The sequence below is a fragment of the Parasteatoda tepidariorum genome, chromosome 6, assembly GCF_982258835.1.
Source record: "Parasteatoda tepidariorum strain Cologne lab strain chromosome 6, Ptep-v5.0, whole genome shotgun sequence".
Taxonomy (NCBI): Eukaryota; Metazoa; Arthropoda; class Arachnida; order Araneae; family Theridiidae; genus Parasteatoda; species Parasteatoda tepidariorum.
Genome location: NC_141760.1, coordinates 45,314,978 through 45,331,695, shown reverse-complemented (window position 1 = coordinate 45,331,695; position 16,718 = coordinate 45,314,978). Strand labels below are relative to the sequence as shown.

General features: G+C 28.5%; 2 protein-coding genes across 3 annotated transcripts in view; one reads left to right on the top strand and one right to left on the bottom strand.

Moving 5' to 3' along the window:
• Nucleotides 1-16,718, bottom strand: part of LOC107456289 (transcription initiation factor TFIID subunit 8) — a 108,971-nt gene that overhangs the window by 87,441 nt on the left and 4,812 nt on the right. Inside the window, exon 1 of one of the 2 annotated variants that reach the window (XM_071178735.2) lies at nucleotides 15,575-15,606. The exons of the other annotated variant lie outside the window; for it this stretch is intronic. Coding sequence (XP_071034836.1) covers nucleotides 15,575-15,602 — 28 coding nt within the window. The 5' untranslated portion in view covers nucleotides 15,603-15,606. Of the gene's footprint in view, nucleotides 1-15,574; nucleotides 15,607-16,718 lie in introns of those variants that run through there. 2 annotated transcript variants of the gene reach the window in all.
• Nucleotides 12,840-16,718, top strand: part of LOC107456288 (isocitrate dehydrogenase [NADP] cytoplasmic) — a 31,682-nt gene continuing 27,803 nt past the window's right edge. Inside the window, exon 1 of the mRNA XM_043039420.3 lies at nucleotides 12,840-13,014. The gene's annotated coding sequence lies outside the window, so the exon portion shown is untranslated. The remainder of the gene's footprint in view (nucleotides 13,015-16,718) is intronic.

Sequence of the window (16,718 nt, the reverse complement as noted above, 5' to 3'; positions counted from 1 at the left end):
GATTAATATACATAATTATAAACAAAATTAATTCACTCAAATAATTTCTCCTAAAAAGAATACGCATAAGAAAAACAATTTTTTTTTTTTTTTTTTTTATTCAAGAGGTAATATACAAATGTCCCTGACATTTCTCTTGAAAATTTTACCATTAGGCATACGTACATTTACAATTCTTATTTTTCCATCCCTACTTTGAAATATTTCCACTATTCTTCCAACTGACCACTGTGTGGCAGGAAGTTGCTCATTTTTCATTAAAACAAGAGTACCTTGCTTTACATCGTTCTTACTAAATTTCCATTTGGTTCGACTCTGCAAATTATTCAAGTAATCTTTCTTCCACAATTGCCAAATTTGTTGACTAAATTTAGTTACCCTTTGCCATTTGGACAAATGAGTTTCCTTGATATCACTAAGTAGTGGTTCTTGAAGGCCATTTATTGGTCTCCCAATTATGAAGTGACCAGGACTTAATGTTCGAAAATCATCAAAGTTTGCTGACAATGGAATGAGGGGCCGGGAGTTCAATACTCCTTCGATTTCAGCTAGAATAGTTACAAATTCTTCAAGTGTCAATTTTTGGCCACCTATCACTCGTTTGAAATGAAATTTAAAGGCCTTCACCCCAGCTTCCCAAAGGCCCCCAAAATTAGGTGATTTTGGGGGTATAAATTCCCATACAATATTCTCGTTTGAGAGAAAGTTAGACAAGTTTTCATCGCGGGAAGTGACAAGCTTCAAAAGTTTTTTAATCTCCACATTTGCTCCAACAAATGTCTTTCCATTGTCAGACATGATTTTCGAACACTTGCCTCGTCTACCAAAGAAACGTTTCAAACAAGCTATAAATCCTTGAGTGGTTAAGTCTGAAACAAAATCAAGATGTATAGCCTTTGAGCATAAGCAAATAAAAACAGCTACGTATATCTTATTAAACACTCCTTTACGCTGATTCTTAAATTTTACTAGAAAAGGGCCACAAAAGTCAACCCCTGTCACATTAAAGACAAAATTAGGAGTGACACGTTCCCTTGGTAGATCGGCCATTATTTGTTGAACACTTACAGGCTTATTTTTAAAGCAAATCACACAAGAATGAACAATTTTACGACAATTATTTCTGCCGTTAAGCGGCCAGAATTTCTGTCGCACTTGAAACAAGAGTGCTTGTGCACCTAAATGAAAATACTTCAAATGATAATGATTCAAAATTACATCAGTTAATTTATGCTTGCTGGGCAGCACAATGGGAAATTTACTATTATTCGATAAATCAGAGTTTCTAAGTCTGCCACCAACACGAATTAGAGAATTTTCATCCAAGAATACATTTAAACAAGATAACTTACTCCTAGATGGAACTTGTTCACCTTGTTTGAGCCTTTTAAATTCCTCTTGGAACTCACCTGACTGCAATGAAAGCAGAAGCCAATTTTCTGCATGCTTGTTCTCTTCAATGGTTAAGAACCCCTTATTTTTAGATATTGGATTATGACAATTACGAATAAATCTAAAAATAAAGGATAAAATTCGAATTAGTTTAACAAAACTGTTAGAAAGGTTAAGAATTTGTTCTAAAAAGGATCTATCATTGGTGGTAATTAGAGAAACAGATTGAATGTCATTAGGATCAGGAGCAGTGCACTTTTTCAAATTAATGTCTTTAGGAGATTTGAGTTCACGCAAATAGAGAGTATCTGCCACACTCTCAGCTGTTTGTTGTGGAAAGTCAGTTTTTTGAGTCAAATGGGATGGACCGTTCCACCACAAATCATTCACTAATATTTCTTGAACAGAAAGTCCTCGAGAAATGGCATCTGCAGGATTGTTCTGAGATGAAATATGATTCCATTGAAAGGTGTCTGTAAGATGCTGAATTTGAGTAACCCTGTTACTCACAAAGGTCTTTAATAAATGAGGAGAGCTCCTGATCCAGGCTAACGCTATAGTGGAATCAGTAAACAGCATCACTCCGTTTATCTCTAACTTTAGAGCAGTTAAAGACTTTCGAACAAGTTGAGCTAACAGAAGGCAAGCTGAAAGCTCGAGTCGAGGAATAGTCATTGTCTTTAATGGGCAAACTCTTGACTTACTGCATAGAAGGTGGCTGCAGATAGAACCATTTAGAGAGATACTTTGGAGGTAAACAACAGCTCCATACGCAGATTCGGATGCGTCTGCAAATCCATGAATAAAGATCTGACTTGCTTTGTTTATGATGACATGACGAGGAATCTTGAGCTTTTCGAGTAGAGGAAGAGCTGATACAAATTTATGCCATTCTTGAGCAGCGGATTGAGGTAGTGGATCAGGCCAATCAATTTTCAGCAACCACAGTTGTTGAAGGAAGATCTTTGCCTTTGAAATCACAGGGCCAACCAATCCTAGTGGGTCGAAAATGCGAGCTATCTCGGACAAAACAGATCTTTTCGTATAGGATGGGTTTGGATTCACAGAAACTTTGTAAGCAAAGGTGTCGCTAGAAGGGAACCACTGCATTCCAAGAGTCTTTACACTTTTTTCTTCTGGTGTATCATCAAATGGATACATTTCTGTATCCCCAAGTTGCAGATCCGGATGATTTGAACACCACTTGTGGAGCTCCATTCCACCGCAAGATAGCATTAGTGTCAATTCTCGTTGAATATCTTTAGCTTCTTGTAGATTAGATGATCCCGATAGGCAATCATCCATATAGAAATCTTGTATTACAGAAGCTGCAAGAGGAAATTTGCTTTTTTCATCGATGCCAATTTGTTGGAGAGTTTTTTGAGCAAGATAAGGAGCACAAGTAGTTCCGTATGTAATCGTTTTCAATTCATAAACACGAACTGGTTCATCCTTTCCTTTTTTCCAAAGAATTTTCTGCAAGTGAGTCTGTGATGGGTTAATTTCTATCTGACGGAACATTTTCTTTATGTCCACGGAAAAAGCATAAGAATGCTTTCGAAACCTGAGCATAATAGAAAATAAATCATCTTGTATGATACCTCCTTTAAGCAAAAAGTCATTCAATGATTTTTGATTTGTAGATTTAGCACTAGCATTAAAAACGACGCGGAGAGTAGTACTCGAGTTTTCCGGTCTGTAAATACCATGATGAGGAAGTACAAAATCCAAATTCAAATTATCTTCCGATGTTACTTCAACCATGTGGCCTAAATCTTCGTATTCTTGCATAAAATCAGAATAAAGTTTTTGCATATTAGGATTTTTTTCTAATTTTTTCCATAATTGTTCTAACCGCAAGGATGCCAAAGCTTTAGAATCACCTAATTCTACATTATCAGAATTTAACGGCATTTGAACAACATATCGTCCGTCATCCTTTCGATAATGTGTTTCTTTAAATTGTTTGTTGCAAAAAGCCAATTCATCACTGATTGTTTTCTTTTCCTCAACCGCTTCTATTTCCCAGAATTTTTTAATTGAATTATTTATATCTTCCAAAGTCAAAAAACAAAGATTACTTGAAAATAGATTTGTTTCCGGTTTTGAATAATCAATACTTCCTGAGACAATGTAACCAAAACAAGTGTTCTGTAAAATTAAGTTGTTGGTTTTTAAACAAATCTTTCCTTCTCTTAAAAAATGGAAAAATAATTCAGCTCCCAATAATATCTGTACTTTATTTGGTTCATAGAAATGAGGATCAGCTAATGTTACGTTAGAAGGAAGTTTCAAATCAGAAAGATTTAGAGTTCTAGAAGGGGTTAGTCCAGTTATTTTTGGAACAATTAATAAATCCACACAGCGTTTGAAATCATCATTTAAATTAGATAAACGAGTGGTCATATAAGATTTAACGCTGAATGAACTGTCATTTAATCCGCTAATCGGAATATTTATTTTTTCCTTTTTTATTCCTAGAATATTTGCTGCTTCACTACAAATAAAATTCGATTGGGCTGCAGAATCGAGAACAGCTCTCAAGGGTATTTTTTTATTATGCGAATCCTGGATGTAAATTATAGCAGTATTAATCAAAACAAAGTTTGAATTTCCAGATGTGAGAAGCGCCGAGCTTGCGGTTTCGATATTTGATGAAGGAGGGGTAGAGGGGGGAGCGACCTTCACATCGGGAATCGTAGATTGAGTGGGCGAAGTGAAATAATTATTATCCCGGTGAAGCATTGAATGGTGAGATTTTTTACAGAAACATTTTGTTTTCGTTTTGCAAAAAGCTACAGTATGATTTGGGCGAAGACAATTAATGCATAATTTATTTTTCTTTACAAGTTCATATCTTTCTGAAACACTATAACTTTTAAAAATGGAGCATTGATAAATAGAGTGGGAAATATCTTTACATATAACACATGCATTAGGTTGAGAATTAAGTAATGCGCTTTTTGATCGTTGAAATGAATTACTAGAAAGTTTATTCATAGGGGTAGAGGTTTTCGCTTGTACATTTCTATTGATAGAATCCAAAACATGACTTCTTTTTTCCATAAATAACAACAAATCGTCTAAAGACGGGATATCTTGTGTTTCTAACGTTAGTTCAAATTGGATTCTGGTATTTTTATCTAGTTTCGGAATTATTATATTTATAAACAATGCATCCGAAAGGCTATTTCTTTCGAAATTAAGCAATTTTAAAGATCTGATATTTTTGTTTACACTGTCTAAAAGATCCCGTAAACTCTTTGCATTTTCATTAATCATAGAAGGATAATTAATTATATTGTTTATATGCGTATCAATTAAAACACGTTTATTTTCAAATCGTTCGGTTAAAGCTTTCATTAATGAAACATAAGTATCTTCACTGGTTTCAATTAGTTTTGCTTTACCTTGTAAACATGAGCGTAAATAAAATAACTTTTGTGCATCTGATAAATAAGTATGACAATTGATTAAGTTTTCAAAAGCTAACTTAAAGTTATTAAATTCTTCGTAATCACCATTAAACATAGGTAAAGGAATAGTAGGTAAAGAAGAATTAAATAGTTTTGGTTTATCTTCATTAATGTTTTTATCTTTTATACCAGTACAGTTAGATACACTTTGAATTAATAAAAGAAGACTTATCTGTGTTTTGTTTATTCTTTCTTCAATCTCCAACAGGGATGAATCGATCTCTTCTATATCTTCATCTTTTGCAATTTTGTAGTATTGTAGCCGTAGATTTTCCAAATCAGTTTCAAATTTCTTGAGATTATCTAGTTTATGATTTAATTCAATGAGCGTTGGTTTCTCTTCCACCGCAGACATTGCTTTAATTGACGTAACATAATGTTCTAAATTTGTTAATTTAGCTTTCAAAGCTCCACACTGACGATTCGCTGTTTTAATATCCATTTTTATTTGTTCAAAGCTCCGGCTCGACGGACCATTGTTTGCGTTTCGATTACTTCTGAATCGAGTCAGTGTGTTTGAAGTATTCTAAATTACGAAAAGAGGACTGTAACAATAAACTTAATATTTAATTTGTATGAAAGAATTACATGGACCAGCAAGGGTCGATCAATCAATGGTTTTGCATGGAAAGTAGGTACTTCATGCACTTACAATAGCTTTCTTCTTTTTCAAACAAAACAATTTTATATGAGAGATGTGGCGATGGTTCATCGCTGCCGTTACAAACATCTACTACTACTACTACAATTTTCCCTCTGCCCCATACGCCCTCTGGCGTCACTTAACAATTACTTTAGCTTATTAATTTTTTTGAATAGCTAAAAATGATACTGCATGGCAGTTTTAAATAAAGCAAATTTTATATTTAAATATTCCTAAATGTAAGTTTTTAATTTTCTTTAACATCTAAAAGACATACCATTTAAAAAATTTATAAGATATTTTAACGATGATATGTAATACCTTTTTTGCAGAGTTTCATAGCAATGAACTATTTATGTTTTTGTATATTGTATATTTGTGAATTTGTATATTTTAAACATCGAAATCGTCATTATTTTACAAAAAAATAAAAAATTTTCCTCTAATGTATTCCAATCAAGGTATTTTTTAATTTTCTTGTGTTTTCAAAAAATAATGTCATAAAAAATGATGTTTATAAATATATTGTTGTAAGCAGAAACAAAGTTCTCCATATACGTCTAAGCTGAAGTTTTTAGAAGAATAGTTAAAAAAGTTGTCAACTACGTCATAAAAGGTTTGTGATATATTTTATTTTAAATTGAAAAAACTGATCTACTTATAAAACACATCTTATTTAAATCAACTTTATAAATATTAAAATAATTTAAATCCAATGAAAATGTAATAAAAATAATTACATATTTCAGGCAATATTACTGTATTATAAATTACTTTCTAGCAAATGCATAATGGATGCACAATTTTTGTTCAAACTAATTGGAAATTGAATATAAATGAATCATAAAAAAATAAAGAAAAATACATGAAAAAAAAAAAAACAAATCTAGCATACTAATTTTTTTTATTTACTTATTAAAAAAGCAATCCTACTTTAATGAATGGTTTCTTTTTTTCTGGAAATTTCATAATTACAAATTAAAATATGTAAAAGACCAGATATTGTAATACATATATACATTAAATGACTAATATATATTTAAGTATTAAAATAACATTCGATTCAATACGAAACAATGATATTTTTAAAAAAACCAGCTGACTTAAATCATGATTAAATCAATGAAATCCTGCTAAAAATATTCAATAAGGTTTGCTTCTGATAAGTTTCCAGCATTTTGATTCTAATTTGCTCTTAAATATAGTACATTGAATAAATGTTAATTGTGAATGTAAATAAATGTGAAAAAAAATTCATTAATTATAATACTACGTTGTAATGCAACGTTAAATAACCTTTTACGCTTCAATTAGTAAATTAATTACTAAAGATGTAAAGTAATTAAAATGATAGTTGTTACTGTTTAGATAATTTTTTAAGTTGTTCTTATTGCCAATTAAATAAATAACAATTATTATCTATTTAAAGAGAGAAATAAGCGAATAACACCACCAATCAAATGCTCAAGAGCCGCACCGGGTTCGAATGCCAGAGCCGTCGGGTCAATATGAAGATGCACTCAGTTCGCACTGATCACAGTACTAATGTAAAATATCCTCTGTGGAAGACAGACTATGGGTTAGAGTTCACTTGCCGTCAGTCTAACCGTGGATGGTTTTCGTGATTTACACTATATTTAACGCGCATGCTTTTAAGTTCCATTGAAAAGTCCCCACGAAGGCAAATTTTTCCCAATGCTTGATCTAGGAGTTCTCTTTGTCTTCTGGGTTGAGTTCACTTTTATAAGACTACGTAATTGAACATTAGTAGCCTCTTAAAAGCAATTAAGACATTACAAATATTTATAATTTTTAACAAATTTTAAAAAATAATCGAAAATAATTTTTAGATTTATTCACTAAAATAATGAAAATAAAAAGTCACTAACAGAGAAAAAATCTTTAAGAGAAATGGCACCGAAAATTGAAGTTTTTAAAACCCAAAATATAAAAAAGAAAAATATGCTCTCGAATTCGATAGCAAATGATATTTAAACATTAACCAGATAGTGGATATAGAATGCTCTGCCTTGTTTATTGCAATATCTTTTTAGATAAATTATAATTTTGTCATATTTTAGGGTTTAAATTATAAATTCAATAGTTAGGGGATATTATGTTTTAATAAATCAAAAACTTTAAAAAAAATTTAAATCAAAAACTTTTTCTAAACTTCATTTTTTTCCCCAATATTGTAAACAAGAGGTGGCAAACAGTGGGTCAAGTAAGACCGTCAATGCATAAACCGATTCCCGAACATGCCATTGGTTAACTGAAACGGTTCTGTGCTATGTTATCAATTGTAACTTATTACAAAATAAAAAAAAGCGAAAAATGAAAGAAAATGACACCTGTCAAAAAATTTCTATTAGAAGCGTTATAAGGGAAACACATTAATTGTACTCCCCCTCCCCTATAAGTTTCATGTAGCCTGATAACACTTTTTCAATAGATAAGAGTCAAGATTCCCGGTAGAATCATGATCTTAGAAAATAAATAAACAATTTTATTGAACATTTTCATATTTAATTAACTTTTTAAGAATAAATGCTTAAATAAGAAACAAAAGTTGGATAAAAAGCTCTTTGAACACGCGCGACGCGCAAAAAAACCTGCACGGAACAGCAAAAAGTGCTTCAATCCAATCTTCTCATTTAAAATATTTTCCCCTACAGAATTTTCCCTACACAGGTACCTTTTTTACCGGGACCTTTTTTTCCGGGGACCTTTTTTTCCGTACCTTTTTTTCCGGTACCTTTTTTTCCAGGTACCTTTTTTTCCGGGACCTTTTTTTCCGTACCTTTTTTTCCGGTACCTTTTTTTCCTAGAATCGGTTGTAAACATTAAAGACTTTTTGAGAAAATTTGACAGGACTCAACGACCGAATTGAATCGGTTTAATTAACTTAATTACTAACGAGATGCTTTATTTTCGGTGCACTTTATTCCTTCCACCCTTTAGCACACTTCTTATAGATTCTAATTAACTTTCTGATTTTATAGTTGTATGGACACTTAGTATAAGACACTGATTATTTAGTTATTAAAACGTAAATCATGGGTAACCGGATTTTACAGGTTGTTCCATTGAGTTGCAATTAATATATTTTTAGAATCCTTGTAAAAAATGAAGTTATCACAGGACTAGAAATTGCAGAATTAGTGAATTAGACAGATAAATTTCTAATAATTGCCTTTCAACTCCTTTTTGTATCGTTCGGCACTCAAACAAGTTTTGATGCTTTCAGTCTTGCCTATCCAAGTAGTACTTGACAATATCGATACCGTTTTTGTATTTTTTTTCTGCCTCACTGAAATGAAATTTGTAACTCCCACCATAACTTAAATATATATTTGTAACATCATAATTGAGAATTCTAAAAACATACATTAAGGGCAGTCATTACAAACGTCCTGTATAATATAAAAAAAAAGCTTTTTAGTAAAAAGCATTATATCTCAGTTAAAGCAAGGTGCTTGTACAGGCTTTTATAACAATAATCTTTTTAATTATATGATAAAATTTTAAAAAGATGAAAATGTGAAAGATTAATGTTCCGCTGACACTAAATAGTTTTAATTAATAATAATAAAGCATTTTTTGGTATAAAAATAAATAAAGAAGAATATTTTTAGTAAAAAGAAAAACATCGCCAGATTTCTAAATTCCCTTACTTTTTTTTCTTCGAAACGCATATAAACGAAACTAAAACGAAACAGGTGCTTGTACAGGTATAAAACAGTCAGTAACAAAAAAATATTTATATATATTGAGCACCTCGAACAGATTAACCTTCGAAATATCATTGTCTCGTCTTTACGCTGATGACGCAATAAAATCCACGCTCGTAGACTTGTTGCATAAATATTGGATTGTTTGTTTTAATGTGATTTCACAAAAATTAGAGAACGTGACGCACGTCACTTTCACTTACGTCCGCCCTCTCAGTGATATAAACATATGAAAAGGACCCAAGGGCGGCAGAGGGTAAGTTAATGTCAAAAAGACTCATATATGGACCACTCAATATGGGGCAAGGACAGTGTTATCCTTTATTGGTAACTCGGAGAGGCCATTCAAGGTTAAGTTAACCTTCTACATTTCAGAAATGAGGCTCTTCTCAGGAAAAAAAAAGGATTAATTCCAGCGCCTCCCGCAAGGTCAGAGCATTGCTCACATTTTCAATGCCAAACACCCAATGGTTACACTATGACGACAGAGTCACTGACGCAAAAAGAAATTTTAGTATCCAAGCAACCTCCGCGACCGCTATCAATTCCATTGTCGTCTGATGACGAAGCAACAAATCCGCAAACAGTAAATTAAATCGTTCGGAAAATGAAAAGCAAACGATAATTGAAAAAAAAAACTATATGAAGAAAAGCAAATCAAAAATATTTTGTTTTTACAAAAAGAATAATAATAACTGAAAAAAACATTTCATAAAAAGGTAAAAAAAATTTTTTAGAAAATTAAATGTCATAAAAAAAATTGTTATTCACATACATAATTTATTTGACATAAATGGTTATTCGTATTTATTGATATAAAAAAATTTTAATTCAAAATTCTAAAATTGATTTTTAACAATGAAATATAATAGCTTTTAAATTGACATTTATTTTCAATTTAAAAAGTATTAGTACTAAAAAGAGAAAAAAAGAACAAAAATAGGCGGAAAAATATATAGCATTTCTATTATTCTAATGAAACTTCAATAACATTTTCATTTAATTTGTACGTACGCTTTTTTATGAATTAACAAACACAACTGTTAGAACGGATTTTAAATGCCATGTGCTTATTTAACACAACTATCACAAAAAAAGTCAGGAAATTGGAATTACTAGTTAAGATTCTTTTTTCTTTCTCTCATTACCGTATAAATAAATATGCAACATGAAAAGACTGACAATAAATTATTTAATTAGAATTAACAATTTTTATTTATATATTTTTGTTTAAATTAGGAAAAAAAATTACTAAAATTCAAACATAATTGATTTTTATTTCCTTTTCCATAAAGGGTATGTGAAACGCTTTCATTACAGTAGTGTAAAATTTATAAAATTTTTGTTACTTGAGAACATTATCAAAATTTTCAAAAACATAGCAACACATAATATATTATATTTCAAATTTTATTTTTTAACTTTTGTGGTGTTACACCACTTGTTACCGCCCTAAAAGCGGAAAGAGTCCTAGGGTGCAAGGAATTGATACACCTAATTGAAATTGAAAAATTATTGGAGAAACTCAACCTTCCTTAAGCCCCATGGAGTCAGTGCAGTTTAAGAATGTAGTGTTATCAATGTAAGTATAATAAAACAATAAATGTGCGTATACATATATATGCATACATACATGTAAATATAGCACAATAAAGACAAAAAGAATAAAAAGAAACGAGAGAAAAACGAAGTTTTATTTTCTGTGCGTAAGCTGCTAGTATATAGAACGCATAAAATAAGTTAAAAATATAGAGAAAACATGGAAAATAGTGTAATAAAGATCAATGAAAAGAGAAGAAAACAAATTATTAAAATAAAATATTTTTAAAAATATTTATAAAAATTTTAATAATATTTTCTTTTAATAACATGTAATAAATATGTAATAATACATAATAATATAAAATAAATACGTAATAACATAAAATAATAATGTATTTTAATAATATTTTAATAATATTTAATAAATAATACAAATATTTTTAAAAAAAATTTTTTAAAAAATAAAAAACAATTTTAATAATATTTTATTTTTATAATTTTTTTCTTTCCTTCTCTTATTAATGAAAAGAGGAGAAGAAAAATTATTAAAATAAAATATTATTAAAAAATATCAATTTTTTTTTCTTTTTTAAATATTTTCACAAATATTTTATTTCAATAATTTTTCTTAACTAAAATAAAATATTAAAAATATTTTTAAAAATATTAATTTTTTTTCTTTTTTTAAATATTTTCACAAATATTTTATTTCAATAATTTTTCTTAATTAAAATGAAATATTATTAAAAATATTTTTAAAAATATAATTTTTTTTTCTTTTCTTAATATTTTTACAAATGTTTTATTTTAAAAAATTTTCTTCTCCTCTTTTCATTAATCTTTATTATATTATTTTCCATGCTTTCTCCATATTTTTAACACACACACACATATATATATATATATAAAAACTTTACCTTATATATTAAAATTTCTGATACAATGGCTTGTTTAAATATTATTCCGGATATATTTAAAATAATATTGAGTTCAAGTTCACAAAATATTTAATCCTGCAAACTTAAATTTGAAATGACTTCACTAGATGGCACCATCATCGTTTCTTTGATTTTTTTTCAAAATGAATGTTGAAAATAATAACGAATTTAAAGCAATATTTAGAATACATATAAGAGTTACTAGTTTTTGAATTATGACATAAAAACATTATTAGAATTATTAGAAAAAGTTTTTCATTAATAATGAGAAAAAAAATATGAAAAGTAACAGGAAATTTTCTGGGTAAGTTCTAAATGAAGTAACTAGATGGCAGCACTATAATATTAGAATACATTTTGGACGTAAAGCTTCAAAACTCACAAGCTTTTGTTATAGACCATCAAAACAATAAATTAAACTTCTTAAATTTTAAAATAATACATAGAGAAATTAAAAGAAATAGATAAATTTTTAAATAACGCTACTCTCATTCTGCCTATTTCCCCCCCCCTCAATGGCGCTCTAACTTTTAAACAACATATTCAGTATCTTATACCGGAAAACAGGAGGCAGCTATTGTTGATTATAAATATTTTGATGGTGATTTATTTAAGTTAAAGATACTAAATAGAAGGGAAATCAAACACTTGACCAGACAGGAACATATAAATTCACCCAGTTTAACCAACCATATAAATTTAGTCAGTTTAAATTTAGAGAGCAGGTAAACGATAACAAAATGACTAAAGATAGAGATTTTGAGTTATTTTACTCAGAAAATTAGTGCATTTTACAACAATTTTCACATATATTTACTAACTAATTGCCAAATTCAGAACTCTGAATGATAAAACGAAAATTAAGATAAATAATTTATCAGTTGAAAGTAGCAGAGACAACTTATTTCTTAAAAACAAAATCTGAAAAACATAAAATTGAAACAAAATTTTCAATTAGGTAATAAATTTATGATAAAAAGCCTTGCTTGAAAAATTTGATTAAAAAAATAGTTTTTGCATGAATGTGAGTATGATATTTAGAGAAAGTAAACTCATAAATGAAATATAGATGGCTCCAGCTGCAATATAATAAATAGAGCACTGAAAACTTCTCTATGGAGAAGGCATTGAAACGTAAACATGGATCTGGTGGGCTTACGTTTGGTTCAATTTGACCCAGTGCTTTACAAAATATGGAATATACGTTGTAAATATAAATAAATAAAAATAAAAGGAAATAGAAGTTAACATAATCTGCAAAATGTGCTTTGAAAAGTGCTTTTGATACAAAGGTAATGAAAAAAATTTTTTTTTCTTACTATATATTTTATATTAAAATTTATCCATTAATTTAGTTAATCTGCTTTTTATTAATTTAAAAAAATACAAAACAGGTTGCTCGTTATTCAATTATAAAAAATAAATAGATTTGTGACCTATATTGAATATGTAAAAGTAAAAATTAAAACATGCTAAAAAAATCTATACCTCCAAAAGAAAAAAAACTATGTTGAAAACTATGCCCACAAAAAATGTTTCAAAATTTATTTAATTTTTAAACAATCATATTTATAACAAAGTTTTGTAAAACAGTTTTAAAATAAATTGCAGAGAATGATATAATTGTGATTTGGATTGGATTGTTTTGGATTGACAAGTAAAAACAAATAAAACAAAAAGATTTATAAAATGTCATACTTTACAATCAACTAAGTACATAATTAAGTATAGCATAGCTATACAAAAATAAGAAAGTCAGCATACTCATGAGAGTGCAAAGCCTATAGTTGTTATAATATAAAAGAATATTTTGATACAGGCTTTAAAATCTTCTCCTTATAAACTGCTTACCAAACTTTGTTAGAAGCAAAAGTAACATAGAGGTTAAACTAGAATTTATATAAAAGGAAAAATTGGTTGAATTTTTCTATTATTAATGAGTGTTTTTAAAAATGAATATAAAATTTGAAGAAAAAAATTCTAAGTAAAAATAAACTTTAAAAAAACTTTCATTCAAGCAAATGATCCATATTACTACACTGCAAACTATCTATTCTTTAAAAAAAAAAAAAAGAATAAATAACCTATAAGCTAAACAATAATTATATTCACTGTAACACACATGTAATTAGTAGATGTGTAATTATTTCTATGCCCATAGTATAGATGCATATTAACACATGTTAGAAAGAATATTTCCTTAAACCCCAAATACTCATTCAGAGAATAAAAAATTTAAGATATTTTATAAATAATTAAACAAAATAATTTTATGCAATTCCATGTAGGTCATGTATCTCAAAAACATTTCTTTTTCTTTCAATTGTTGCAATTGGAATCCAACTAAACAACATTTAAATACTATTACTAGGTTATAATATTAGTTAGTAGCTATTTTTCGAGTGCAGTTAATCTATCAATTGATGATAACCTTTTTAAAAAAAAATTATTGCAATTCAAATGTAACAAAACAAAATTTAACAGTGAAGTAGATAATAAAAAAATTGTGAGCTTTATGATAAAAAGATAAAAATTTTATCATTGTAAGTTACAATATGAACATTGCCTAAAGGTGTTGAGGAACTTTATATTCAATCTTAAATTGTTATTTTATACGGTTGGAAGAAGAGGGAGTAAAAGAGGGATAGACTTTAATATTGCTATTTAGAAAATGTATTTTTATTGCTATTACTCTAATCCTAATCCCAATGTATTCTTTACACTGAATCAAACTAAAGCAATTTCAAATTGATAGAACTAATGAAGTAGTTATAATTGTTTGATGGGGAAAATGTACAGTTCTGTTCTTACATTTATCTATGCAATCTAAGAAAGTGAAGTATTGTTTACTATCTTACTTTGCTACACTATATCGAATCAAACTAAAGCAAAGTTTGTAGCATTAATAGTTCAAACATCATAAAAGCTTTTGAGTACAAAAAGTACAGTTTTGGTACTTCACCCTATTTACACAACTGGATCTGACATTGCTGTACAGACATAATTTGCTATGTTTTTTTTTTTAACAATACATCAAATAAAATCAAAATTAAGTCGTTAGAACCAATAATTTTGAATTGTATGAGTGAATAAAAAGATGTAAGTTAAAAATTTTAATTTAAATATATAAACCCTTCATCTCTACTAAACTCTGATTATCCAGTTAATTTTGATTATATTGAATTCAGTTTGAAAAAGTGCATAAGAATCAATGCATAACCTATCTAGATAGCATATCTAGATATGCATACGTAGTTGCATGCATTAAACTTTAATAACTCTTAAAAATTCTCTATTTACTCAGTCGACTTGGTTTCGAGCTTTAGCGTAAGAAAATAAATAGAAAGCAATACCTCACTTGCATAGATATTTCTTTTAAAACTCAGAGTAATAATTGTCATTGGATCCTTTTCTTTCCGTCAAAAGTTTTTTTAAATTTATTATTAATGTTCAAATTATTTATTTTTTATATTCACAGTGTTCAAATTATACATGCAACTAAGCATAATTTTCTTGGCAAATTTGATATAGCTATTTAATGAGGTTATTTTCTCAATTCGTAAACTCTTGTGCCCGTAGCAATATTTCTCATTAAAACATTTTATTTTAATCATTTAATGGCATGTTTTGCCTAAAATACTCACAAAGAAAAATGTATGCACCGGACAAATTTTGTGAATGGCTTTTTCCACTTTTTTTTAAATGAAATATGCTCTAAAAAATGTCATTAAAATATTAAATATCGCTTGAAAAAAATTTGAAAAAAGTGGTGGATAAATTGGATTACATATATACATAGAAATCTTAGTGGAAAAAATCTAAATAGAAAATTAGGATAACATAAACATACACCTTCACATAAAAGCTTAATTTCTAACATCTACCTAAAAGTAAGAAAAAGAAAAGAATGGAACTATAATATTTGCACTTAGAAATCCAAGTATAATTGCCTTTTTACTTGCATTTATTTTAAGAAGTAGGAAAAACATCAATACTTTTTCACAAAAATGATTTTAATACAAAAAAAAAGTTAGGAAGAAAGAAAAATTGCTATTGTTTAACAAATATCGTTTGAATTCTTACATTTCTGAATGTGTTTTGCTATGTCCTATGATAGAAGTTTTTAATTATTGCCAATACTAATTGCTTGATAAATACAGAAAAGCATTATTTAATTTAAAGGAAGTTTCAATATATTTCTCTTTTACCTCATATGTATGTTTAAAAAATAAATAATTTTTAGCATAAAAGTATTGTTATGGCTTGATTTAAAATAAGCTATTTTCTAAAAATAAAAATATGGTGCCAACCCAAAAAATATCTTCTACAGTAGATCTACAATATTCTTTAGCTAATTTTTCCATTTCACTATTCAATGAAATTATCTAAATGGTTTTCAGCATACACTTCATCTATCAGTAATATCTTTAAGTCTATATGAGCAATTTTAAATGTCCATTAAATTTTGAAATTGGCCCTTTGATATGAATGAAATTTTTTTAAATTCTTACTTTCACCTGAAATGATATGCTAAAAATTTTTTTTTTAAAAATTCAGCGATGTTTTACTTACAAAAGTGGTTTAATATGATCACATCATTATCCTCTATTAGTGAAGTTTAGATATTTCTGGCAAAATTTGTATAACCTGCATTCCTGTAAGTTTCTGGTTTGAAAAATATCTCCATATTTGTGCCTGTTCACACCAAGTGAAATCACCAAGACACCACTATCTGGTTTTTGTGCTTGCAATAAAATTAAAGAAATGTATAGATGCTTAAAGAATTTAAGTATAGAATTTTTTATGAATGTCACTCTCAGAGTTTGTCTTGATCTGCGGTTTTTTTAGGTCACGATATAACAATAACCTTAGCAACCATTTTGGCACAGATACAAATACGAAACTCTTGTCTTGATTTGTTTCATTCTTACATTAGACACTTCTATTGGTAGAGTAAAAATCAAAGTCCTGTATTTATCAATGCAAGCAAGAAGAG